Below are 25,652 nucleotides of genomic sequence, written 5' to 3' on the forward strand. Positions count from 1 at the left end.
ATCTTACTCAAGTGTCTTCCTAAATAGTCCTTTTTTGATTTTTGAATCAAAGCTATAGTAATAGACAAGACTTCTTCGCTTACATCACAAGACCTGAGCAAACATCTACCCTTCTACCTTTAACAATGCAGACTTGCATTTCAAAGCTCTATTCATTTATATATCTTCCTAACCAGTCTCTAAAGTTCGGCCATGGTCAGGTCAGTCTGTGAGTTAATTAACTCTTTCTGGCCCTGTCATCTTTCAATGAGATATTATATTACACTCATAACGTCACACCAAATTAGACTGATTATATGGCTTTTTTCTCAAATTGTGTGAAGATAAACCAGTATGAGTGAATGGCAATTAATATGATTGTGTCCTTCCCTGCAACCTTCCCTCACAGATTTTTGCTTTGAATTTTCTCATTGATATAAGGAATTATCCTAATAAAAAGACTGTCAATTTACTTCCCACTGTTGATTAAATCATTAACAACAGGCAGGAAAGGAGGCAGGAAAGTTAAAGAAAAATGCATTCATCCAATTGTCTCAAGGATTGGTTACTTGGATGGCTTATTACTGATTGCTTTCATCATGTCTCCCTTTGTTGTGAGAGGAAATGGTCTATAAGAATTTTCAATTACTACTGGGGAGGGTGGGTGTAAAAACACCTTTTCTTCCTAGACAAATCACAAAATTAAATCTGAATAATTTACTGCATGTTGATCAAGCATGCTGATAATTCTTGACACACACCAGGTGGATGAGGTAATATTTTTTTATTGGACCAACTTCTGCTCGTGAAAGAGACAAGCCGTCAAGCTCCACAGAGCTCTTCTTCAGTGCTGTGTGTGTAGCTTGAAAACTTGTGTCATTCACCAACAGAAGTTGGTTCAATAAAAATATTCCCTCACCTACCCTGTGTCTGTCATATCCTGGGACCAACATGGCCACAACACTGCAAACAACTAATAATTCTTAGCATTCAGTGGACTTATCCCAGCTGAAAAATAGCTCAGTTTCATTAGTCTACTTTGAAGAATATATTGTGTTGTAATTTCTGTTGTCAATGTCAGCTGCAAGCATTCGCGTTTCATCTTGATGAATACACACAAAAAGGTTGTTCAGGTGGGTTTTTTTGTCTTGCATATTCCTCTTGGAGAGAGTAGACCTTGGCTGCCTTTGACTTCAATGGGCTTTGGATCAGGACCCTAATGCAGGCACATATGTGCCCCGTACTGCAACCTGCAATATGTACAACTAATAACTGGGAGGAACTGTATTAATTGTAACTTTCCAAAATGCATGTAAAACTACATGAAGTGCTTTTACATTTACAATTTTAATCAATTCTGTTATGTCATAACAAAAAATAAATAAAACATTCACAAGATAACAAAGCTTGATAGTCATTTTATATTTAAGTATCAACTTTAATCTATGAGCACCCCAAACTGGGTTGAAAACTAGATACATGTACAAGTGACTTTGCCTACCACTGTATTACAGTGACACAGTTGAAACAAACCATTTGTGAAAGAGAGCAATCATTTAACAGCAATCATCAATAGTAGATAATGCCAAGGACAGGAAGTGAGAATAGAAAATATTCCAATGAAAGGTGATTTTAAGTAGAAAAATTACTCAAGGTGGAATTTGACCAGGGCTAATACACTTACTGCTTCAAAAAGTGGTAGGATATTTTTAATGACCACAAGCGTCCAGGGCAGATACTGCAGACAGATAGATGGATATGACAACTGAGTATATATGAACTTTGAAATTTCTCTCCCCTGTGAACACAATCTGAACAAAAACAGAAAATCTAGATTTTCCCTATTGTACTGTATGTTGAAAAGCATCTGTTTACATTTCTCAATGAAGAAGTCACAAGTAATTAGCCAATAAATTAAGTCAAATAAATATTTGAAGTTTGCAAACATTATGGTTCAAATCCTCAGTTGTGTAAATCAGCATGGCTCCATAGGTTTCAATGGAGTTACACTGACTTACATAAGCTAAGGATCTGGCCCTCTGACTGGAAATTCCCTTGTGTCTGGGAAATACCAAATGAGTTTTCCATTTATAAATGCCCTAATTCAGTGTTACTCAACAGCTGGTCCCTGAGATCTTCCTGACACAGTTTAGGAAGGCAGCAAGCCTGTCCCTAGTACCAAGAAGGTTGAGAAACACTTCTAGTCAATCCCTCAGAGTCTCCTGGCAGGAAAAGCACAATACAAAGACCTGCATAAGTCCCCCACCCCCAGTTATTCTTCTCCATTTTAGAAGCAAGCACAGTTGCTGCCAAACTGTTCGATCATCTCAGGCAATTGTTTTAGGCCTTGAGGCATGATAACCAGTGCATTCCTGGAGTTACTGTACACCTCGGCTTCCCATCTCACTCCTTAAACCATGCAAGACAAACAGCTATGTCTACACTGGGACTGGGAGCAAGCCTCCCAGCAAGGGTAGATAGACTCATGCTAGCTCTAGCCCCAACTGCAACATCCACATGGCTATTATTAGTGTGCTAACTTGAGCCTTGCTAGCACGAGTCTGTCTACCTGGACTGGCTCACTCCCAGCTGCCAGAAAGACATACCCATATCGTACCACACCCTTCCCTCCAACATAAGACGTACTGCCTGGAATATTTTTTGCTGCTTATATAACACAGATTGCAAAGCCATATTTAACTATTCAGTGGGGGCTCTTCATATGGGTATACAATTACTGACATCAAATCAGAATGCTCCATTTCTGACCAGGTTCTATTTCAGAACATACTAGTTTGATATGCAAATAAGTTTTGATTATGGCATTTCTTCTCTTCTTCTAACTCTATTCCTGCTATTTTATTGCATCAGAGCCCGAAGTAACTTCTGCTAGTAATGGTATTGAGTACCTGTCTTAATAACTAGAGCTATGCCATTGTTTCAGTGACTGGAGAGTCGATAATCTTCATGGCCCAGCATTCTGATTTCTTGGCACCAGGATTCATACAAACACTGTGGTACCTCACAACAGATGCTCCAGATTTTTCAGTACCCAGGATTCTACCTCATTCACTCAATATCCCTTGTCCCCCTAGCACACAAGACCACTGAAGGAGGAGTTAAGAGCAAGTAACCACTGCATCACTGATGGTGTTACATCCCTCCAGGGCCCATGCCAGCTGGGGCACCCCCTCCTGCCAGGGATCGGGATCGGAGCACAGGGGCTTGCCCAGCTCCACCTGGCACTCTTGCCAGGGCATGTGGTTAGGGAGCGGGGCTTGCCCCGCTCCACCACCTAGCATTCCTGCCAGGGAGCAGGGGAAGCCCCCGTTTCCCAACCCCATTTCCCAAGCACGAGCAGGGGTGGGGAGGGGCCTCCACTTGCTCTGGCCCAGGGTCCCACAAACCCCTAATCCACCTCGGCATCCCTGACTCTTCAGACTGAATGTGTTTTCCCTGCACTAGGTAAAGTTTTAGTCTGGGCTGGAAATCAGCTACAAAAAATTACTATTATTTGTCATGTATTTATTCTCTTAAAATCTATATCCATGGACAACAAGCTGTTAAAAAAGCTCTGTTTATTCTGAGTTTATGGCTCATGAACTAACACAGCTCCTTCCTGAAACACTTCCTCATGTGAGACATCAGAACACCTACATGAACTATTGGGAGGCTCAGGCTTGGCTTCAAGGACTTAGCACACCTCTAATATATTTCAGAATCAACACAACAAATACGATCACATGCATTATTAAGGCTGTTCACGAAACTGAAGTATAACTAGTGAATAAACATCCACAAAGAGGCGTTTGTTTACACACACGCGGTGCAATGAGTATGCTGTATGGTTTAGTCATAAAATGCAGGGACACAGAATTACTCAATCCTTTCATGACAGGATTATATAAGACAAACTCTGCCTAGTTTGGATGTATAGCAAATTGTTAGTGCACATTCGTAGGGTCCACATGGAGAGTTAGTGCATGGCAGGCTAGTGCAGAGTAGATTCACAACTCAGCCTGTGGCAAAAAAATGTTCATGTACACAAGCCCTTAGATCAATGGTTCTCAAACTTTTGTCCTGGTGACCCTTTTCACACAACAAGCCTCTCAGTGCAACCCCCTCTTACAAATTAAAAACATTTGTTTATATTTAACCTTTTATAAAGGCTGGAGGCAAAACAGGGGCTTGGAGGTGGAGGGTGAGAGCTCATGACCCCCACGTAATAAACTCAAAACCCTCTGAGGGGTCACAACCCCCAGTTGGAGACCCCCTGCCTTAGATAAATATTTCATCCAACAGCCAACATTTGTATCCTCAGAATGACTTTACTGCTAAGATATGCAAGTCTTTTTTTATTTGCTAAATTCACTGACTGAGAGGCCAACTCACCACAGTCTATATCAGCAACAGTGGGCTGGGTTTGACGTATGCTAGTTTAAAATTAATTTCACTGTTAGATCCTCTTTTGTGGCCAGAGAGGTTTGGCAAAAATCACTTACAACTTTTGAACAATGAGTTTGACATAAAGTAACTTCCTACACTTAACTGCTGGGCTGTCATCACTAGAAGAATGCATGACCCATGATTTAAAACATAGTGGTATTTTCTGTTTCAATATTTATTTGACTCTTTCATGCTTCTGAAAGAAGAGACAGTGAGGTGCTGCATTTATCCAGAGGAAGACACAGAACTATTATTACCTCTCTTTAGTGTTTTCCCTTAATGTTCAACCTTAGCATTCCCCTAAGAGGAGGAGTAACAAACAAACCTCTCTGTCCTCAATCGCTCTTGAGCAAGTCTGATCTATGTTCTCAGCCGGAGAAATGACAACTGTTCAAAGACTGATAAAATCAGGTAAATCCGGATTGTGATATTGAGGAAGAGGCAGTAAAAATTAGTTTTAAGAGGCCAAATACCCTGCATAAAAATTGTTTGCACGCACAATGGCCACCATCACCTAGCCAGATTTAGTTAATCTCCATTTAATACAGTATATACATTTTGGCACCATTTATAAGGACTTACGGCTGCAGACAGTGGAAAATTATCTGTTTAAGGGTGATGCTGAAAGCTGCAGGACTGAAAATAAGGAAAACACTTCTTGCTTTGAATTCTCATGAAAACTTTTTCTAAGTGGTATTTCACCTGAGCCTTCGGTGACCATTCTGAAAGTTTCTGCTTTGGTAAAGCTGCCAGATGCAGTGACTTATATACACAGGGCCTTATGCACTCTACAATTCCTTGTTCACTGAATTTAACACCTGCAGAATTCCATGTTCTGGCCATTAAATCTATCCTTTGGATGCAGCCAGGCACCTGACATTTTGTTCTTTCTGCCCTGCTGGGATCTGTCTGCAGCTTCCTCTTTCTGTGCTGCTCTCACCACAAGGGGAAGTGCATAAGTTGCCAATTCTCCTGCCCTGTGGCCCACAGAAGGAAACAGAAAGCAGGACAACAATTCTCCCGGCTTGTCAGAACTGCCCTTGCCTATTTTTAAAAGAGTGCACTCTGGTGCGGGTGATAGTCTTGGACTGAGCTGTGGGTGCCGAGCACGGCTCACTCTCAGCAGAGATGCGAAACGTGACTGGGAGATCTGAACAGGGCTGCAGAGGGAGAGTGGAGACAGTCAGGGACCAATTGTGAAGCATGCAAGGCTGATTAAGGCAATCTGGGACCCGTGGCACACTATGATAGAGAGTCCCCCTGTGGCTTCACTCCCAAGACCCTGCTCCCCCACTTGAAGTGAAAATGGCAAGAAGCCTGCTCTCAGAGAGCTTTAACCAGCTTACACATGTGGATACTGTCCCCACAGGGACCCTAGGCATCTAGCCTTATTGGGAATAACTCTCCCTCTTTTACAGGGGTTCCATAGATGTTATTGCACTTCCAAAGAGGACTCAACAGCATATGATTGGGGGGAGGGAGGGAGGGAAATCAACAAATTAAGCTCAATTAACTTTCCTGTGGAACTGAAGAGTGCTTGCCATAGAATTTGGATCCAGTACACACAGAGTACATTGCGGCCCAGCTGATATACCCACAGCCATATTTTCAAATATAGCCTCCTGAGCTGCAAGTACAGAACAGCAGTTGCCTTCCTGGGCTTCAGTGCAGTACCCAATAGTTGGCCAATTGAACCGAGTATGTATAACAGCACACTGGGGTGTTCAGAGCTGGGACACTTCTGGATTAGAAAGATTTGGTGCAATTTAGAGGTAATTTGGCTATCAGAATGATCCACTGTTATTGAGCAGAGTGTCAGCTGGGCTTAGAGTACATTGAAGGCCGCAGCTGGTTTGTGTGTAGATGCTGGGGAAAAGTTTGTGGCGAAGGAGGAGGAAAGAGGGCAATGGAAAGGAGTGCGTATTGTCCAAAGAAAGGTCCTGCCATAAGTCAGTTCCCTTTTCCCAGTTGCCAAACCCTTCAAACATACGCATACCAGAGGCATATAGCCCTAATCACATACCTTTCCAGCTGCTAAACCATACCACTGAAAGTAGTCATCCTATACTCTAGTCACAGATCTCCACAGAACCTAACCGCCTGCAATGAATTATGCTAGTGCAAACCTGCAGATAGCTACATATTACCATTATCTCAAGTATGGAGAAGTTTGCAACAAAGTTCTCTTCCGCTGGTGCAGAAATTGTCTCTAATGCACTCCACAGATTTATGTAATGTACAGATGTCATGTAATATCTTAGGCTAACATTTCTTATTGCTCTTTAAATATGGGCTGTATCTTGAGATGGGTTAACATTACATAATTAATAAATTTGCATACACATTCAGAGCCCAGGAGCATTCATATAGTTTCTTTGTCTTGTTCTAAGTTTACCATGGCTCCAGTCAAGTTACCGATCTGACTAGTGAGATGCAATTATATGAGCTTAAGCAGTTCAAAGAACAGATATTCTGATTTGAAAAAGATAAAAAAAACCTACATGTACAGAACCTGGAATGGAATTCATTTGATACATATGAGAGAAATATACAAATTTTCCCAGGAGGCAAATTCAAGTGCCATTATAATGGCTCCCTTAACTGTTACGGGTTGAATTTTGCATATTCTTTGTTTCTGTGCCATTTTGCTCCAACACATTATAAAATTATAATAAATAGTGAATGCAACACTTAAAAACCACAAGCAAATCACATACTGTACATACTTTTAAAATCTTATATGAGTCAATAATATGCAGCTTACTTCTATTGTAAGATGAACAGGCTAAGTTATTATATTTGACCAGTACATTGTCCAGTAGAATCTGGGTCTGGAATTGAAAATGCTGTTTCAATGAAACCAGAATTTTTGGTGGGAAAGGGTCAGTTTCATCAGAGTCAGACAGCAACAGCTGCATCCTATAATAGTTGATAGCCCAGTGGTTAGGGCACTCACCTAGGATGTGAGAAAAGCAGGTTAAAGTTCCTGCTCTGCCTGATTCAGACTATTGGCTATTCTGGTGTTAGTCTCTCTCAGCCTCTGTTTTTTTCACAAAAAAACCTCAATGTAGAATGGGAAATTTTTTGAAATCACAACATTTGTCACAGGATGGGAAAACAGCTTCTGGCCCAGCCCTACTGTCCAGTGCAGGAAGTGTAATGGCTTACACTGTCCTGAGATATCTGGGTTTGGTAGCAGTTCTATTTTGTTTTGTTACTTTGACCACTACAGTTGAGGCCTGTTATCAAGATGCTGTTTTTCAGACTTGCTGAACAAACAACAGAGTAGAATGAAAGGACTCTATGCTCCAGCACCCTAGCTAAAAGAAACATGCCTCAAATGGGAGGAGAGGGAAGGAGAGTTGGAGAAGTTTTTAGTTATCTACTTACTGAGTCTCAGTCCCCAGTAGCATCTCCACCTTCTCTCCTGCGTGGTTGCTAAGGACAGTTAATCTGAAGAGGTGACTTGTAGAGCTCTGCCGAGAGTACAGCATAGTGGAACTATTCTTTACGGGTGAGGAATTCAGCTCCTCACTGTCACATTGTTCAACCAACAGCTGGTCCCTCAAGGAATAATCTGTGACATTGTAGCTCTCCTCACTGCAAAACAAGGAAAAAAACCTAACACTTTTGCTCAGAGTAAACAATTCTCCACTAAATGTGTCCAGAAGCAAATTCAGGAGTAGCACCCATTTCCCAAGCTTTTCCACGGCACATAATTATTCTAACACTTTCAGCCCTTTAGCAACATTTTTTCCCCAAAAATTTACAAAGGATCTGCTTGTCAAAGATGCAAAAGAAATTAATCTTTGCGCTTTAAGGCATTTCAGTGAGCAATACAGTTTACACAGCTTTGATACTCCTTGGGTGATGTAAGCTTAGCTTACTCCATAGCAAATGGAGAATAATGTCTTCTGGTTTACCTTCTGTAATTCCTAAGCAATACCTGACATCCAAAAGCAATTCTTCGTTTTACAATATGCTTTACTAGAAGTTGCACACTTTGTTGCTTCTGTAGGCTGAGCACACTACACACACCAGGGGCTCTTTGCATACCCCTCTCCCCAAGCTCTCTGTTTGCCACCCTACCATCTACTTCTATTTCAGGGACTCCTGGCAACTTCCACCCTCACGCCAGGGACCCTGTGCACCTCCCCTTCCCCCACACCAGGGGCTCTCTGTCCCCGCCATCGCCCATACAATTGTCCCTCATGCTTCTCACCATTGCGGACCTCTGGGTGCCCCTTCACAGCCCTCTTTCCCACCACACTAGGGTCCCCCATTGTTCCACTACCAGGGGTTCTGCATGCCCTCCCCCTTCCCATTTTCTTTCCCCTGCCTACTCAGCATGCACCCCAGGCCCCCAACAGCAGCGCTCTCCATTCTCTCCCACTGCCAGACCTTTTGTTTCTGTGTTCACCCCCCATTTCTCCCATGGCTGTATCCTCCATTCTCCCCCAACCATGCCAGGGGCTCTCTGAGTATCCCCATTCCCTTCTTCCCCCATCGTTTTTTTCCTCTCCCCCTTTCTGGCTCACAGATAAGTCATTCAGAGTGTCAATTTTATTTTAACTGTATTAGGAGGCTGAGTAAAGCTAAGCTGAGCTGGAGGGTGTTATGCCGGAAGATGTTAATTGTTGCCATCTTTGATCTACAGACAATTACAAAGGTGGCTGAAGCTCTGTGTGTGCTAACCAGACGCCCAGGGTACTGTGTTCCCTTCATTACTCTCATTCGGTTGTTTTTTTTCTTCTTCATATTTTCACTAAAATAGGGTTCTGCTCAATGATTCCTAGGATATTCCCTGAAATTTTGGACTTGATTAGATGCAGCATTCAAAAGTTATCACATTACAAAAACAAATAGAGAAATGCCACTGAACCCATTAAACAGAATATACTTTCCCCACTTCCATTTTCCAAAAGTACAAACTCCTACATTTATAATGGATTGTGCAATATAATAAACCTGTATTTAAAAAGGAGGTGGGAAATAATGCTTTTTTGTTAAGTTTCTTGTTAATCTGCATTGTGATACAGGAGGGCCAGGGAGCAGTGATAGAGGGGAAATATATAAGCTCAATGCAGGGTTCCCTAGAGACTAGGGAGAGTGGGTACAGGTTAATTGGAGCACCTGCAGTCAATTAAGGCCCTGTCAGGAACCTAATAAACCCCCCTGCTTCAGCTTCAGGCAGTTGGGGGGCGGGGAGAGAGAGGACTGGAGCTTGGAGGTGTGCTATAAGACCTAAAAGATCAGAGAACTGAAGTAAGGGAGACTATGCCCCAGCAGGAGAGGGAGACTCCCTTCCCCAGTATCTAAGGAGCAAAAGGTACCCACCCAAGGGGAAAGAGGGTAAGAATCCACGGGGGTTGAGAGGCGCTGGGGCTCAGAGTGAGGAGCAAACCCAGACCCCTCCCATGCTTCAACTCCCCGGGCCACTAGCTGTGCCCTTGGTGCCCCAAGAGCAGGGGCAAGGGGTAGCATCCTAGCCTCTGCCAAGAAAAGCACAGGACCCACCATACTAACATTGACCATCTTGTCACAGCATGTACAGGAGCTGGACCACAATCTATTTTTACAATGTTTCAAAACTTGGTATATGTCCATTAATGCCATTATGGCTTCTAGCAAATGGTTGATGACTGCTGTCACCTATTCTTCTCACCTCGTACTAGTCTTGCTGAAATATAGTATAGTAATGCATATCTTTTAGACACATGATCTCTTTTCCAGTATGAGATAAATAAAAACATACTATTTATTCTAGTGAATACAAAAAACAAGACCACTGTGTGTGCTCGATAACTGCATTAAAAGTATTCAAAGACATACTGACAAGAGGTAGAGCTCAAAAGCTCCACTTCATCTTACAATGCTTATTATGGGGTTGCTTTGGGGAAGAGGGTGGGCAAGGATGTGTCGTCTGAATTATATCTTTTTTTTTTCCTTTTTCTTTTTTTTTTTTTTAAGTGATACTCAAAACAGTACAATGCATGTACCTCCCTGCAGGCTCTGAAAGCAGCTGTTAACTGACAAACACTCTTTACACTGCTAAGCACATTCCTGACAAAAATAATCAGTGGATTCTGGGCAAAAGAACTAATAAGCTATGGCTGCCTACAAATAAATACACCACAGCTGTTGGCTAACCAAACACATTGGGCAATAGACATTTGGAAACAGAAGAACTCAGGATCTCTTCTCAGGTCAGGTAAGGATAGGGTGCACTAGTTCAGATGGTGGGGGGTGGGAGGTGTAGAGGGGAAAACACACATGAGAAGATGCGGCATTCCATATAGTAGTGGGTGGTGAAGCGTGCGCGCACGCACACACACACGCACAAGCTGTTCATTACAAACCAAGGAAGCAAATAAAATGAAGCACCATTAGCATCTGAAGTACTACTCTGAATCATATTCCAGGATTATTTGGACATGCAATAGCATTTTTATATATATTAAAAATTTCTGATTTACTTTTGTTTAGGGTTACTACAATGGAAAAAAAATGGATGCCATGAAGAAATACAATTTAAAAAAAATCTGTTACCCAAGCACCAAGACTTAAAAACTTACACTCCTTCTCCTTAAACAATTTAGTCATTCATCTTCCTCAATCTAACTACTCTAGCTAATCAAGAATCTCTCTCTGCCGTGTCTTCAGCTGTTGTGTAAGAGAATGCCTGGTCAGGTCAACTTGTTACTTGAGGTTTCTGTATGCTGTCAGTAAACAGTTACTTCAACCCCTCCCAGCCTCCAATCCATTAACATTTATCTGACAACAGGTGCCTGAACTGTCGAATCTCCAGACATCTTCAGAAACATGCCTAAGCACTCCACATTGTGAATCCAAGCAGGTTTCTTTTATATTTGTTGTTTTAGCCAACTTACTCATTCATGTCCAATTAATGTAAAGAAATGCTAGAAAAGCCTTTCAAGGAGAAGTTCATCTTAATGATATTTCCAGTTCTTTAAACTGTTTACCTGCATTCAGCTACCAAAACATGATTTAAGGAGCATTCGAAAGAATATGCACCACTTACTTTGGAAACAGAATTGCTCAGCTAGAAAAAACACAAACTGAAAGCCTTTTTTCCTTGCACTGGATAACGTTGAGTGTATTTCCTGTAATTGTCTTAAATGCGATTGTAAATTCACCAGCTGTTCATCAAGATGAGTTACTTTTTTAAAGGCAGCTGATAACCACCTAGCTCTATCAGTTTCAGTAAGCCTACTCTGGATTGTAAACTGTGACAAGGCCCCCACTACTAAAACCAGGCAGGGTCATTTTTCAGATTTATTGTCCCCCAAGGGCTTGATGAAACAAAGAAAAATCCCAAGTCTGGTAATCTTCTGTACAGCAGCACAGAAAAAAAATGATCCTACGGTCAATATATTTCTTAATTGTTTCTGATTGTGCAGGAAGAAATTCTCCTTTTAGTTCAAACCAGTAGTATTTATAGTTATACTAACTATCCTGGTATGGACTACTAATCCACGAATTAACCAGTTACCAATATGTGAACCAATTAGATACTAACCATCTAGCAATAAGATATGAATAGAAGCCAATAATAATTTTAGGTTTCATAGCAACTGTTCTGTTTAATTTCAGAATGATTGCTTTATTCAACTCTCCTTAGACAGAAAATCCAACGGAACCATCACTTTTTCAGAGACTCTCTCTCTCTCTCTCTCTCTCCAGTAAGTCAAAATCCACACTACAGCTTAGTCAAGTCATGACTTCACTTATGGCCTGTGGGGTACAATATGAGTTGCACGGCTCCACTGAGGTACAGTCTATTCTGTAGGTTTTTCCTTATTGCCTGCAGTAAAGAGATACTACTATCCACTTCTGTTAATAGCTGAAGTCTGTAAAACAAACTGACTCAGGATAATAGGTGGAAATATACAGAAAACTCAACACCTTTTAAGATGAATTTTACCTATTTTATTTCATAAGAATGGCCATAAATCCTTATCAACTCAACAGTATAATAGTAAATGAATCTACATGCATATGGAGAAATGCATTTTTAATCGACTTCAGAATATTTGCTACAATGGAATAAGGAGCAAAAGTCCACTCTGTCTCAAAGCATGAGCCATTCCTGATGCTTTAGTGCCCTGTGAAGCACTTGGGCCATTCTTTTCTGCTCTATATAGCGAATAGTTCATGACTGAAATTCGTGAATTAGTAGTCCCTGCCAGCATAATTTATGTAACTATGAATATTCTTCTTATTCACTCACTGTGATTGTTTACACACATTTTTACTTTTGTTCTGCACAATCTCCAAACACTGATTTTATAACTTTGTGAGAACAAATTTCTAAGATTTAGGGATTGAACAAAGGTCTGTTTGCATTACGTTCTGGTACCTCCAAATAGTGTGTTTTGCCCCTACTCATGCTGGCAGATATACATCAATTCACAAGCATGTGCACCGTCCAATAGAAGATGGCAGACTGAAGTCATTCATTGCCTGAAAATATTGGATACAAGCCCTGACATAAATCATGTAACTATTTAGCACTAAAAAGATTAAACAGCAACTCAATCAACATCCCATTTTGGATTATTTAATATCTATGTTCATCTTTTGAGAAGACAGTAACGTTGATCTGCTTATTTCCACGTAGTTCTTTCAAGCTTTCTTCTCTAAGCAGTAAATCACACAAAACTGACAGAGTACATCCCCAAGCTATAAGATTTTACGTCGCACACTATCAATCATATTATTGTACAACCATGCAAAATAAAATCAGCACCTAGTCAAACCAGAACATATGGTATATGCTAGAGATCCCCCCCCCTTTTTATTTTTCAGATTAATTTTTTTTAAAGTAACTTCTCTGCTCAGCAGAATAAAAGAGAGGTAGTTTAAGATTAATTTCAAATTCTGGAAAGCCACCTGTAATATGTCATTGACTAACAGCTCTGTTTTCTTTCTTTCTGCTTTTTGAACTCAACCAAAACATCCAATTTAGATGCTGTCAAGGTTCAGAAGGTGTTGAACTGCACAAAATCTTACTGTAAAGTCAAAATATTTAAAAATACTTATTCTCTGTCCAAAGTCTCAGTGAATTAAGTGAGTGTTTTGTTGTAGGACTATGCCAATTATTTTAATATAATTAAATAAAAAAACTGATATCTTCTAGATAAGGTTCCTCTAAGCAGTGGCAGGACACCGTGCCCTAAATCATACATTACCACTGTACAAATCAATGTAAGCAGTACTATATAATATAGAGGTACGCAAGCCAACAAAGGCATCAACCTGGTTCTGGCTTCTCTCTATGTCTACGGAATACTATAAGCCAAAGAAATGCCAACTCAGTGAGTATGTTCTTGCAAGAATAACGGCCTTATATAGCACTCCATGTGTTTTCTTATGAATAATTGTTTTGGACAGATTCCATCACTTGGCATGGGCTTTAACTTGGAGCTGCAGCACATTCATTTGTTGTAACTAGCCAGATCTATAATCTGAACCAGCAGTTCTCAGACTGTGGGGTGGGACTCCAAAGTGAGTCTCAACCCTATTTTAATGGGGTTGCCATGGCTGATGTGAGACTTGCTGGGGCCGAAGTTGTAGCCTGAGCCCCACTGCCAAGGGCGGAGGAGGGGCTCAGGCTTTGGCTTCAGCCCTAGGCAGTGGGGCTCAGGTTACAGGCCCCGCCGCCGGGGGTTGAAGCCCTGGGGCTTCGGCTTTGGACCTCCATCCTGGGATCGTGTGGTAATTTTTGTTGTCAAAAGTGGTTCATGGTGCAATGAAGTTTGAGAATCCCTGATCTGAACCATCATTCTAGTGCTACTGTCTTCCTTCTACTTTATTTTGAAAATATGAACATGGTAAGCATTTATGAATTAGAAATATAACAGCAATGGTGCAAGCAGTTTTTGTTTGGTCTGTCTACTGTACAAGTAAAAATGTCACTAAAGTATGTTATTTTGCAGGACTGTAGGAAATCAAAGAGTTTTAATTTTTAATATTAAGTCTCATGGTATTAAGAACAGAGTATACAATCAATGAAGCATATGGCCTCATCTCAAAAGATGGATTTCCTCTCTTGCAAAAATATAGATTCTTTTTGAGGGGGGAGGGAAGTTAAATTACTTTGAGATATTTACACTCTACTGGAGGGCTGGACCTTCAAATTTTAGGACCTCCCTATTTTAATAGTACTCTATATTTGTATAATATTATGTAAAGTATAGCTGCTTAAACCAACATTTGCATGATATCTTACTGCTGGCTGTCTCTATAGGGAAATACAGAATTTAATATTTTCAATTCAAGCCAGATTCTTGATCTTGATAGTTTTACACTAGCATAAAGGAATTCCTTCTGATTTACACTAGTGTAAACCAGATCACTCAGACCCCACATCTGTTTTGTCCGCAAGGAGTGAGAAACAGCTGCAACTGCTAGACAGAATGAAATTTCAGTTTTTGCACTAAAATTAACACTAAAATTTTGCACTAAAATTAAGAGTCTTCAGTCCCCACACACCCACAAAGTTAATTCCCTGAGGAAACAGTGTGTATTGCAAAGAAAGACAGAGATAAGCACAGCTGCATTCTATTAGGATTGTCATATTGGTGCACTAAACAATTAATATGATTCCACCTCTTAAAAAAAAAAAAACAAAAAAAACATCCCTCATTCATCACAAATCTCAAAATGCCACTTACAACCAGAAAATAGCAGTGCTGACACAGACTGACAAAATATACAGATATGTAAAACTTCAAAAACTACACTATAGCAAGCAATTGTAATGATTTAAAAAAAAAAACAAACAAAAAACCAAAGATCAATTTTCAGTTAGATTGTAATTTGCAAGTTAGTTTCCTAGGCACCAACTCAGCAACAATACAGTATTTCCCACAGTAAGCAAGCTCATATAAGACTGTAGAAGCTTTCATGGATATATGAGACAAAGAAGCCAGAACTATTGTGTTGCTAAACTGGACCTCCTTAAGATTTGAAGAACTCATTTTAATCCCCTAGACTGAATAATATTTTTCCAATATTGGAAAATTTCAGTAAATGTATTTTTTAATTTTTTTTTTTTAGTGACATGCAGTTTAAGAGTTACGAGCAGCTTCCACTTTTCAACAGGTAGGCAGTTAAATTATTAGTTTTTGCAAGACCCCATTATAATCTACCAAGAAGCCCCAAGCCGCCAGCCCCCACCCCACCTCTTCCTGCCCCCACTCCACCTCAGGCCCCACCCCTTCTCCCAAGGCCCCACTCCACCTTTTCCACCCATTTCTGCCCCCTCCCCAAAGCGAGCCCCGTCCCTACTCCTCCTCCAGCAGCACCTCCAGCACACCATGGAACAGCAGATCACTGAGGTTGGAAAGCACTGGGAGGGAGAAGGAGGAGTTGATTGGTGGAGCTGCTGGTGGATGGGAGGCGTGGGGGAGGGGGGAAGGGAGCTGGCTGCCGGTGGGTGCTAAGCACCCATTAATTTTTTTCTGTGGTGCCTAGGCAATAAATATGTCCTGAGACTGCTCAGAAGTCTCCAGTAAAATCATGGGGGGAGGGGAGGAAAGAGACTTGACAATCCTGATAGTTCTAAGGTAAAAGTTTAGTGCACTGGATAAGGTACACTAAATGTTAGGATAGGCATGTGTGGGATCCAGGGATCCTGAAAGGTGTGTTGTGTGGGGTGTTGATCCTGGTTGCAGTGGAGATGTATCTGCAGGTTTTGCATCTGCTGTTCTGGCAGGGTCTGGTGCTGCTTTGAGAGCTGGGTGTCCTGGTCTGCAGGGAGCTTGCTTCTGGTGATGAGCTTGGAGAGATTGGGGGGGGGGGAAGGGGTTGTTTGAAGGTCAGAAGTGGGGGTTCAGGAAAGAACTTTCCTGAACAAATGCCCCAACAACTATGGTGGTGACCAGAGACACCGCAACCCAGTGCTTTACATTCCGTGACCCAGTACTGGGTCCCCACAGTTTGAAAGCCACTGGAATAAGACATTAGTTCACCCTCCTGGCCTCTCCGGTATCCTGAGACCAACACAGCTACAAATACACTATATAAGTAAAAAACCCTGGAAAATATGCAGTAAATAAACACAAATTATTCCTTTACTCTTTCAAATGGGTCTTTTGAAACCAATAAAATGTAAGTACAAATGAATCTGTTATTTTAGCTTATTACCATTAAGAATACTTGCAAGTTTCACACTGAAATCATTAGTATTTCATTACAAAAGTTGCTTCCTTTTGTTTGTGTTGAGGTATCTACTTGCCTATTTAACTAGGAAAATGAGGTTTTTCCTTTTTTTTTGGCATCTGGTGCACAAACCCAGTTTTGCAAGCAGCTGTGAACAGGTAACATTCCAAAGTATTATTTAACCTTTGGGTGGTTTCCAATTTATGAAGTCCAGCTGCCATTCCATTGCTAAGATTATCTCAGGAGTTGACAAGCCATGCAGCCACTAAACAGACATGATTTTAGTGGCATCTTTAGGAGATTACAGAAAGTGAGCTGAAAACATTTAATAACTCTTTATCCTCACTAAAATAGAGGTCTCCCGGTAGTTTGAGAGAAACCTTTTAATAATCTTCAATATTGCCACTGAAGGGGTCTTTTTTTGAAAGGTTGAATAAAGAACCATCTGCTTCAACTATAGTTAAACATGGCATGAACTCACTACTTCTTGAGTAGAAAGGGAGGACTACAGCATGCCAGCTCAAATGCAGCCATTCCATATTGAAAGCTGGAATCCCTAACCAGACCTTCTTGACCCCTGGACTGTGTGCATAGGAGCTATCTGATCCAGGTAGGTTCACGAGGGAGCTCTGTTCTATCCTTAGCAGAATGCTGCTAGAGCGTACACTTCCAGGCTTTAGTGAGAAGTTATGGGGATGCTCCTGCAGACAGTTCATTTTCTGAGCTCTCTGACTCGTTGGGAAAATGTAGGTTATAGAAACACTGTGATAAATGGCAACATAGGAATATAATTATCTAAACATAGCAAATCCGTAACAGTGCCTCAGGTCAAGTTCAGAATGGATTTGTTTTATACACACAGTTGTAGCAAGGGGAGAGGGGATGGCCCTGAAGTTCAACCTGGGAGGAACACACTAAAGAAAGATTAATGTTACCTAGCAAAAATATATAGATTTCTATTGAGGTGCCATTATTTTAAAGCAGTACTGTCTATATCTCAGGTGTCATGTAAACCTTTTTATAGGTAGATTTTGCCTCCCTGAGCTGTTTATGTGAAACCACATAAAATATTTGGTTTCTGTAGAACTGAATCTTTCATTTTAAAAAACTGCTTGCTCTCATAGTTGTGAAGAAAACCTTCAAGATGTGACCCAAGTACAGCCAATAAAGTGCTGTTCACCTAACACAAAAAAACCTGAAATAATGGCTCAAGAGACAAAGGGTGTGAATTCCTCTGTCCCCTCAGATGTTTAATTTGAAGGGTAATTACTGGACTTTAATGTGGATGTGAACCAGTACATTAGTAATCACGTTAGTAGATGGAATAGGGATGAGGATGAATGTGAAGCACAGAGGACTAGAATTTGGTGTTGCTGCAGGAAAGAAAACACAAGAGGAAGAACAAGAAAAAAAGAAAGGAGGATGGGAAAGGTAGAAAAGTAAAAAAAATTGTGGTAATTTTTCTCATTGAATAATGATGAATACAACATATACTGAATACATACTTAACGATAATAGCTGAATATTTAGCCATTACCTAAGGGCCACAGTCTACCATTAAATCTTTGACATCAATGGGAGAGCTACCATGCATGGTGGTTAGTGACTGGCACTAAAATTACACCCCAGTCCATCGACCACAGAAGTTGGATTTGAGTCTCTCCAAGAGTTGAACACCCTGGATACATACATCACATGTTCCATCATGTGTTCAACAGATAGAAATCATAAAGATTGTATTAAGAAGGTCTGAAAAGTTTACATAAAAAAATCCATGTGCGATTTTTACATTAAAAATGCAGCTCTTGTCTACGTCCTGGATGACTCCACAGAAGCTGGAGAATAAACTGAATCAGGAAATCACAAGAAGCTGAATGGTAAACAATGGAGAAAAGGATGGAATTTTTAGCCACTATTTAAAGCTCTGGGCCAGAAAGTGAAAAAAGATGCTGGATTCAGAATATACCATACATACTCGATCATAAGCCGGTTCATTTATAAGCTGACTACCCCCCTCCCCAAGATGGATAAGTAAAAATGGAAAAAAATTTATAACCTGTTCATAAGCCGACCCTATAATTCAGGGGTCAGCATACTTTGGCTCCTGGGCCATCAGGATAAGCCGGTGATGGGCTGAGATGGTTTGTTTACCTCGAGTGTCTGCAGGCACAGAGGTAAACCTAAGTAAACAGTGTCCTGGCACGCCAGCTGCTTACCCTGATGGGCTGAGACAGCAACTGATGGGGAAATTCTTTTGGGGGAGAAGCTGGGAGTCAGGGGAGTAATCCCTGTGACCACCCCCAAATTATCCCCACCCCTAGCCTGGGACCACCACACTCTCCCCATCCCATTCCTTCCCACCTTATCTGGGAGGGCCAGGGGAGGACGTCTCTAGCCTGGCTGGAGCTGCTCATGCAGGCCGGACCGGGCAGCGCGGCTGCAGCCTGCTCCAGGGGCGGTGGAGGGGAGGCAGTGCGGCTGCAGCCTGCCAACCCCAGAGCTGCAGCTGCTTCGGAGAGCAGCATGGCCAGAAGCAGAGAGACTCTGGCCCCACCTCTTCTCTTCTGTCTCTGCTGGCTGTGCTGCCTTTCCTTGCTTCCTCTGTTGGGGAGAGGGGCTGTGTCCCACCTCTCCCTCTCTATACCCATTCATAAGTGGACCCCCTTCTCTGGTGCTTCCCTTTTTTACTAAAAAATTCGCTTATGAACGACTGTCAATTCCCCCCAGGCAGGAGAGATGAGGAAGAGAATAATTCAGTTGAAGTATAAACAGTGCAGCCCAGGTCTCACACACTTTTGGTTGAAGGAACAGTGAAGAATGAAGCAGGTTCCCTCACCGGCCTTGTGGATTTATCATTGGAAATCCATTTGGTGTTAATACTCTATGGCCAAACGGAACCATGCAGCCAGCAGACCAGCTGCACAAAAGCACAGGGTCTCACTGAGTGTCTCTGTGATCTGCTAGCTTCAAGGGCCAAAGCCCCAGGCTGTTCTGCAGCAGACACTGCAGTGCCCTAACTCCTCACAGAACAAGCATGCTAAAGCAACTCTGAGTTTCCTGCTTCTTTGTGATACACAGAAGAGTAATTGGGGCCCTAAGAGATCCCCAAACGTGCATTTAATATTCTTATGCATGATTGGGCTGCACAGCAGCATGATGTTTAAAGCATAAGCCTCTAAAATATGTCAGAGCTGCGTGGGATTTGGCCATATGATGCCCATTAAAATGAGGGGAATTGGGTTGCTAAATTCCATTCAGCTATTTGAGAACATAAATGTAGGTTGTTAAGTCTTACCATTACAAATGCAGGATGAACTCAAACTAGGGGCTGTGGAGGGATCTGACTAGGAAAGTACTGTAGGAATGAAAGCATAAAACCCTATGTGGAGCATGCCTAAGTGTTCAGTATCATGAGGTTTCTTGACCTTTATCATCTTATAGCTAAATCACACTGGAGTGCTTGCTCACTGTAATACACAAAGGCAGTTCTTTTAATGATGCTTCTGTTATGTAAAACATTTGTAACTTGAAGTCTTTGCATAAAGATTTGAGGACTTCAGTAACTCAGCCAGAGGTTAGGAGTCTATTACAGGAGAGGGTGGGTAAGAGTCTGGGGCCTGTGATGTGCAGGTCAGACTAGATGATCACAATGGCCCCTTTAGGCTTTGAAGTCTGAGTCTAAATGTAAGTACTGCTCTACATGCAGAATATTGTTGGACCAACACTGCTTATCAGTTGTCTGTGGGACTACTTTGACATATACCATCAATCCTGGCCTTTAAAGAATTTGGACTTAATCACTCCTCATTGTGCTAACTGAGCTCTACAAATATGGTTAATGACTCGGCCAGGGCAAGTGAAAATAAGCTTCAGGATACAGAGCGAAAACTCCTTTTTGCACATTTTCAAGCAGCTGAATGATTAGGACTTATAATGCAGGGGTGCAACAGAGTGATTTTTATGGCAGCTGTGAAAAATGCACGTGAAACCCAAATATGGAAATATAAATACATAGTGTTTTAAACTTGAATATCACATTCAAAATATCCATGGTTACATCTTAAAAACTAGAGAACTGTACCAATGATGTTAGCACAGTCATTAAATTATTTAATGTTCTAACATGTGTAGAAGCCAGTTCAAGTCTGACTTTGAAAAACTGCATGGAATGGATTTTTTTTTGCACAGCTAAGGGGCAATGGATCATATAAAAGAATGTAATTAGTAAGTTTGTCTGCATTCGTGCAGCACATATTTTGTGATCAGAATGACTGTGGTAGGATCACAGGAATCAATACTTTTCAACTTCATATGTTTATTAGAAAGATCTTGGTACAGTGAATATATAAACTCTATCATTAAGATCAAGTTTTCTTTACTGTAACTCATAGGGTCCACTGGGATATCACAGATTCCAACAGTTGGAAGACGTTATAAATCAAAAGCACCAGAGTTTGGAGACAATACATTATTACAAAAAGTTATCTTGGAAGCTGGGCAACCAAGCTATCGCACAGGAAATCAATAAACAATGTAACAACACAGATAATATACTTTTTCATTGTTTTCCAACTCAGAAGTTTACTTAGCTACCAGTATAATAAAATATTAACTCTAGTCCCCTGAGAACAGAAAGAAACATGCTGTTTAAAGATGTGTGGTACAAATCTGTGATGTGCTGCCAATGTTTCAAAAAGGGCTTCCATAAAAATGTTCCCTGTAGCCCAGGAGTGGGCAAACTTTTTGGCCCGAGGGCCATATCTGGGTGGGGAAATTGCATGCAAGGCCATGAATGTAGGGCTGGGGCAGGGGGTTGGGGGGCAGGAGGGAGTGTGGGGTGTTGGAGGGGGTACAGTGTACAGGAAGGGACTCAAGGCAAGGGGTTGGAGCAGAGGAGGGGTGCAGGGTGTATGAGGGAGCTCAGGGCAGATGGTTGGGGCAGAAGAGGGGTGCAGGCTGCAGCAGGGGGCTCAGGACAGGGGGTTAGGGTGAAGCAAGGAGTCGGGGGGGCAGGAGGGGGTCAGGATGCGGGCTCTGGTGCCACTTACTTGGAGCGGCTCTGGGGTGGCAGCAGCGCACACCGGAGCCAGGGCAGGCTCCCTGCCTGCCTGCCCTGGCACCGTGCCACTCCCAGAAGTGGCCAGCACCACGACCCTGAGGCCTCTGGGGCGGGGGAGGGAGGAGGGGCACAGCCCTTGCCTGTGAATACCTTCCCTGAAGCTCCCATTGGCCACGGTTCCCTGTTCTCGGCCAATGAGAGCTGGGGGGGGGGGCGGTGCCTGCAGGCAGCGCAGAGTCCTCTGCTCCTGCCCCAGGGCTGCAGGGACATGGTGCCGGCCATTTCCAGGAGCAGTGCGTGACTCGTGGCACCACAGGGGTGGCAATTCAGCAGGCCCGATCCAGCCCATGGGCCGTAGTTTGCACACCCTTGCTGTAGCCTGTGATAAACTCTGAGAGGGTCCAGAGAAGAGCAACAAGAATGATTAAAGGTCTTGAGAACATGACCTATGAAGGAAGGCTGAAAGAATTGGGTTTATTTAGTTTGGAAAAGAGAAGACTGAGAGGGGACATGATAGCAGTTTTCAGGTATCTAAAAGGGTGTCATCAGGAGGAGGGAGAAAACTTGTTCACCTTAGCCTCCAATGATAGAACAAGAAGCAATGGGCTTAAACTGCAGCAAGGGAGATTTAGGCTGGACATTAGGAAAGTTCCTAACTGTCAGGATAGTTAAACACTGGAACAGATTGCCTAGGGAAGTTGTGGAATCTCCATTTCTGGTTATATTTGAGAGTAGGTTAGATAAATGTCTATTAGGGATGCTCTAGACAGTATTTGGTCCTGTCATGAGGGCAGGGGACTGGACTCAATGACCTCTTGAGGTCCCTTCCAGTCCTAGAGTCTATGAGTCCCAGCGGTGTGCATACTACAGTGAACAGGCTAGGGAGAAATCTATTCACTTAAATATAACCAAGAACTAAGGCAGCAAACAAATCATGCTGCACTTTGCTGGAAGTGTTCACATTTTGTTTCTGAAAAATGCATAAACTACATCAGAATTATAGTATAATGCTCAATTGTGCTTCAAACAGTACAGGCTCAAGATTTTAGAAATCTTTTTTAAAATACCTGATATTTGGTCAACCCAAAAGCAAAACATGTGCTCTTCAAAACTATTTTTAGTAACCAGAGGAGCAAATAATCTCTGTCAGGAACGATACAGCAGCATCTGCAGAGGGCATGAACTCCATCAAAGGCAGAGGAATGACCGTAACATTCCCTTCAATTTGGTGGTGGAATTTTAACAGAGTGCTCCCAGCAGCCTCCTCTATTACATCACTGACACAGATTCTCCATGAAAGAATAGTATGGAGAGGCATTCCTGCTCTACATATTTATTTATCTTGCTAAAATGTATACCTTTTCCGAGTCACTATGATTGAATTGGATTTTCATTTCTGTTTGATCCCCAACCAGTGCAATTCTGAGTATGGTCTGTTGGAGAAACAGGAGACTCAAAAATGCCTCCTTAATTCATTCATTCTTTGTACAGGCACAGCATACCAAAATGTATGACTATAAAATTGTAGATGTTTTGACTAAAAATGTGTTAAGTGCTGCCAACATTTCCATTTACACAAGGTTTTGTTTTTGTGCTGCAAGCAAATTATGCATAACCACTTCTTCTCATATCTTCCTCATTCACTCAAACATGAAAATGGTTCCTAAAGGAATAATCTAAAAATCCCTTGGGAACAATAAATTATACTTGAGGTAAATATTGAGTAAACTTAGCCAATGTGAAGCCAGGAAGTTTACATTCTCATTTCCCAAGGGTGACTCATGCAACATTCAAAACAATTGTGGCTTGTGTGTGAATCAAGAAATTAGACACACATGCAGTTTTATTGTGTTGAAGCCCTTACCTCTTCTTCTTGGTGATAATGAGGACATCGTTGAAGAGGAAGAAGTACACTTGCTGCTTACTGGTCCTTTTAGAGAAGAGTCCAGTATCTTCCACGTATGCTGTTAATTCACCCCTTTTCACTAACCAACGGGAAGAGGAGACCAGTGGAAATGGCTACAAAATAAGAAATCAATATTTTAATCATAAGTCACAAGTCTTCTGTGAGACAAAGGAGTAACAGGATCACTTGAAAAAATGCATGAATAAACTCAAAACACAGAAATAGGAGTATAGGTGTCAAATAGAGACTTCAAGATTCAAAGTAATGTACAATACAGGAGACACTTGCTAACAGTGGATGCTTTAGAAGTACTGGCTACCTTCACACTATATCTGCTAAAATCAATTGAACAACAAACAGAATGTGGAATTGAGCATGCTGTGAAATGGGAGCTAACAGCATATTTCCACCTAATGCAGAACTAAGTGAATCTCTTAAGAAGGGCAGAAATAAAATGGTGTTTAAATATTCCCAGACCACAGTCTCTCTTAAAGCAGAATTAAAGTTACAAACAGAAAATTTACCAGATTACAATACTGCAGTTTCTAAAATACAAGAGCTCTGAAAGTCAGCAGAGTCACAGCAAAGGTTAAAACAAAAGCAAATGTTGTATCTGAAAGTCAGGAAACAGCAAAACCCATGGCTATCAACACCTAAACATCAGAAAAAGAACGGTTACTTTCCCTCTACAGGTTTCAGAGTAGCAGCCACTTTAGTCTGTATTGGCAAAAAGAACAGGAGTACTCGTGGCACCTTAGAGACTAACAAATTTATTTGACCATGAGCTTTCGTGGGCTACAGCTCACTTCATCAAATGCATAGAATGGAACATATAGTAAGAAGATATATATACATACAGAGAACATGAAATAGCGGAAGTAGCCATACCAACTGTAAGAGGCTAATTAATTAAGATGAGCTATTATCAGCAGGAGAAAAAAATGTGTAGTGATAATCAAGATGGCCCATTTTAGACAGTTGACAAGGTTACTACAGTAACTGTGGCTCTTGGAGATAATGTTGTCAGGTAGTGCACATGCCCCATGTGCATGAGATCTTTTGAACAGCAGTTGCTGCAGCCGCACATGCCTCCTGATGTTCCTCCATGAGAGCAAAAAGGGCGGAGCAACTGTGACTTTCCCTTAGTTCCCCCACAGTTGCTGAGGACTCTGAAAAGCAGGGATGGAGGGTGGGCCGTGGGATCCAAACTGACTATATCTTATCGCTATTGCAGGGTACATCACCCTTCTTTCTTCTCAAATGTGTGTCAGTATGGATCCCTTTGCAGTTGACAAACAGCATCCTCTAAATGGTGGGAATGAGGTGTTTCAGCAACATTAGTGAAATAACGATTGCAGCACCACTCCCGTGAACTTGACATCTGACCTGGCTGCCATTTCAAAGGTGTAATCTTTAATGAAGGTAAGTGAGTTGCTCCATGTTGCTGCCTTGCAGATCTCAAATATCAGCATATTTCTGAAGCTGGATCAAGACACTTCCTATGCCCTGGTGGAGTGCACCTTGATATTTGGAGGCACAGGACCATCGGCTATCTAATAGCAGGCAGAAACACACTGGGAGGATGACACTGAGGTACTACGTGGGGTTGGGTCTCTAATGGGAAGATAGTATGCAGAAGGGCTTTGAAGAAAATGGATACTGTTTGATATGAGAAGACTGAGCACAACTGTACCAGAATGTGACATGCCAATGTTAATACAAGGTGGACCTTGAGAGTTAAACGCTAGGCTAGACTGAAGCTCAGCACGTAGTCGAGGACTATATCTCAGGGTCTATACTCAGTCTAGATTCCGTCAGATTACCCATATGGAAAATCTTTTTCATTTAGAGGAGTAGGATTTCCCAGTAATAGCTTCCTGCTCTGTATGAGAACTTCCTGAATTTGTATAGTATCTGTCTGGAGCCAACAGATGAAGCCTGGCAATTGGAATCACATATGTGTATGCTGACAAGTGGCCTACTAGTCGTAAGCAAGCATGCACCATTGTGATAGGATCAGATTTTATGGAATCTGTCACTGATTGAAGAGACTAGAACCTGTCCTCTGGTTGGTAG

At 41.8% G+C, this 25,652-nt stretch overlaps 1 protein-coding gene across 2 annotated transcripts in view; it reads right to left on the reverse strand.

The window, feature by feature from the left end:
* ARHGEF26 (Rho guanine nucleotide exchange factor 26) overlaps nt 1-25,652 on the reverse strand; it is a 104,631-nt gene that overhangs the window by 16,893 nt on the left and 62,086 nt on the right. For both annotated transcript variants that reach the window (XM_030576253.1, XM_030576252.1), the window contains exons 11-12: nt 23,535-23,689; nt 7,816-8,025 (exon numbers count right to left, since the gene is read on the reverse strand). In XM_030576253.1, the coding sequence (XP_030432113.1) occupies nt 7,816-8,025; nt 23,535-23,689 (365 nt within the window). The remainder of the gene's footprint in view (nt 1-7,815; nt 8,026-23,534; nt 23,690-25,652) is intronic.

The sequence above is a fragment of the Gopherus evgoodei genome, chromosome 9 (genome assembly GCF_007399415.2).
Source record: "Gopherus evgoodei ecotype Sinaloan lineage chromosome 9, rGopEvg1_v1.p, whole genome shotgun sequence".
NCBI lineage: Eukaryota > Metazoa > Chordata > Testudines > Testudinidae > Gopherus > Gopherus evgoodei.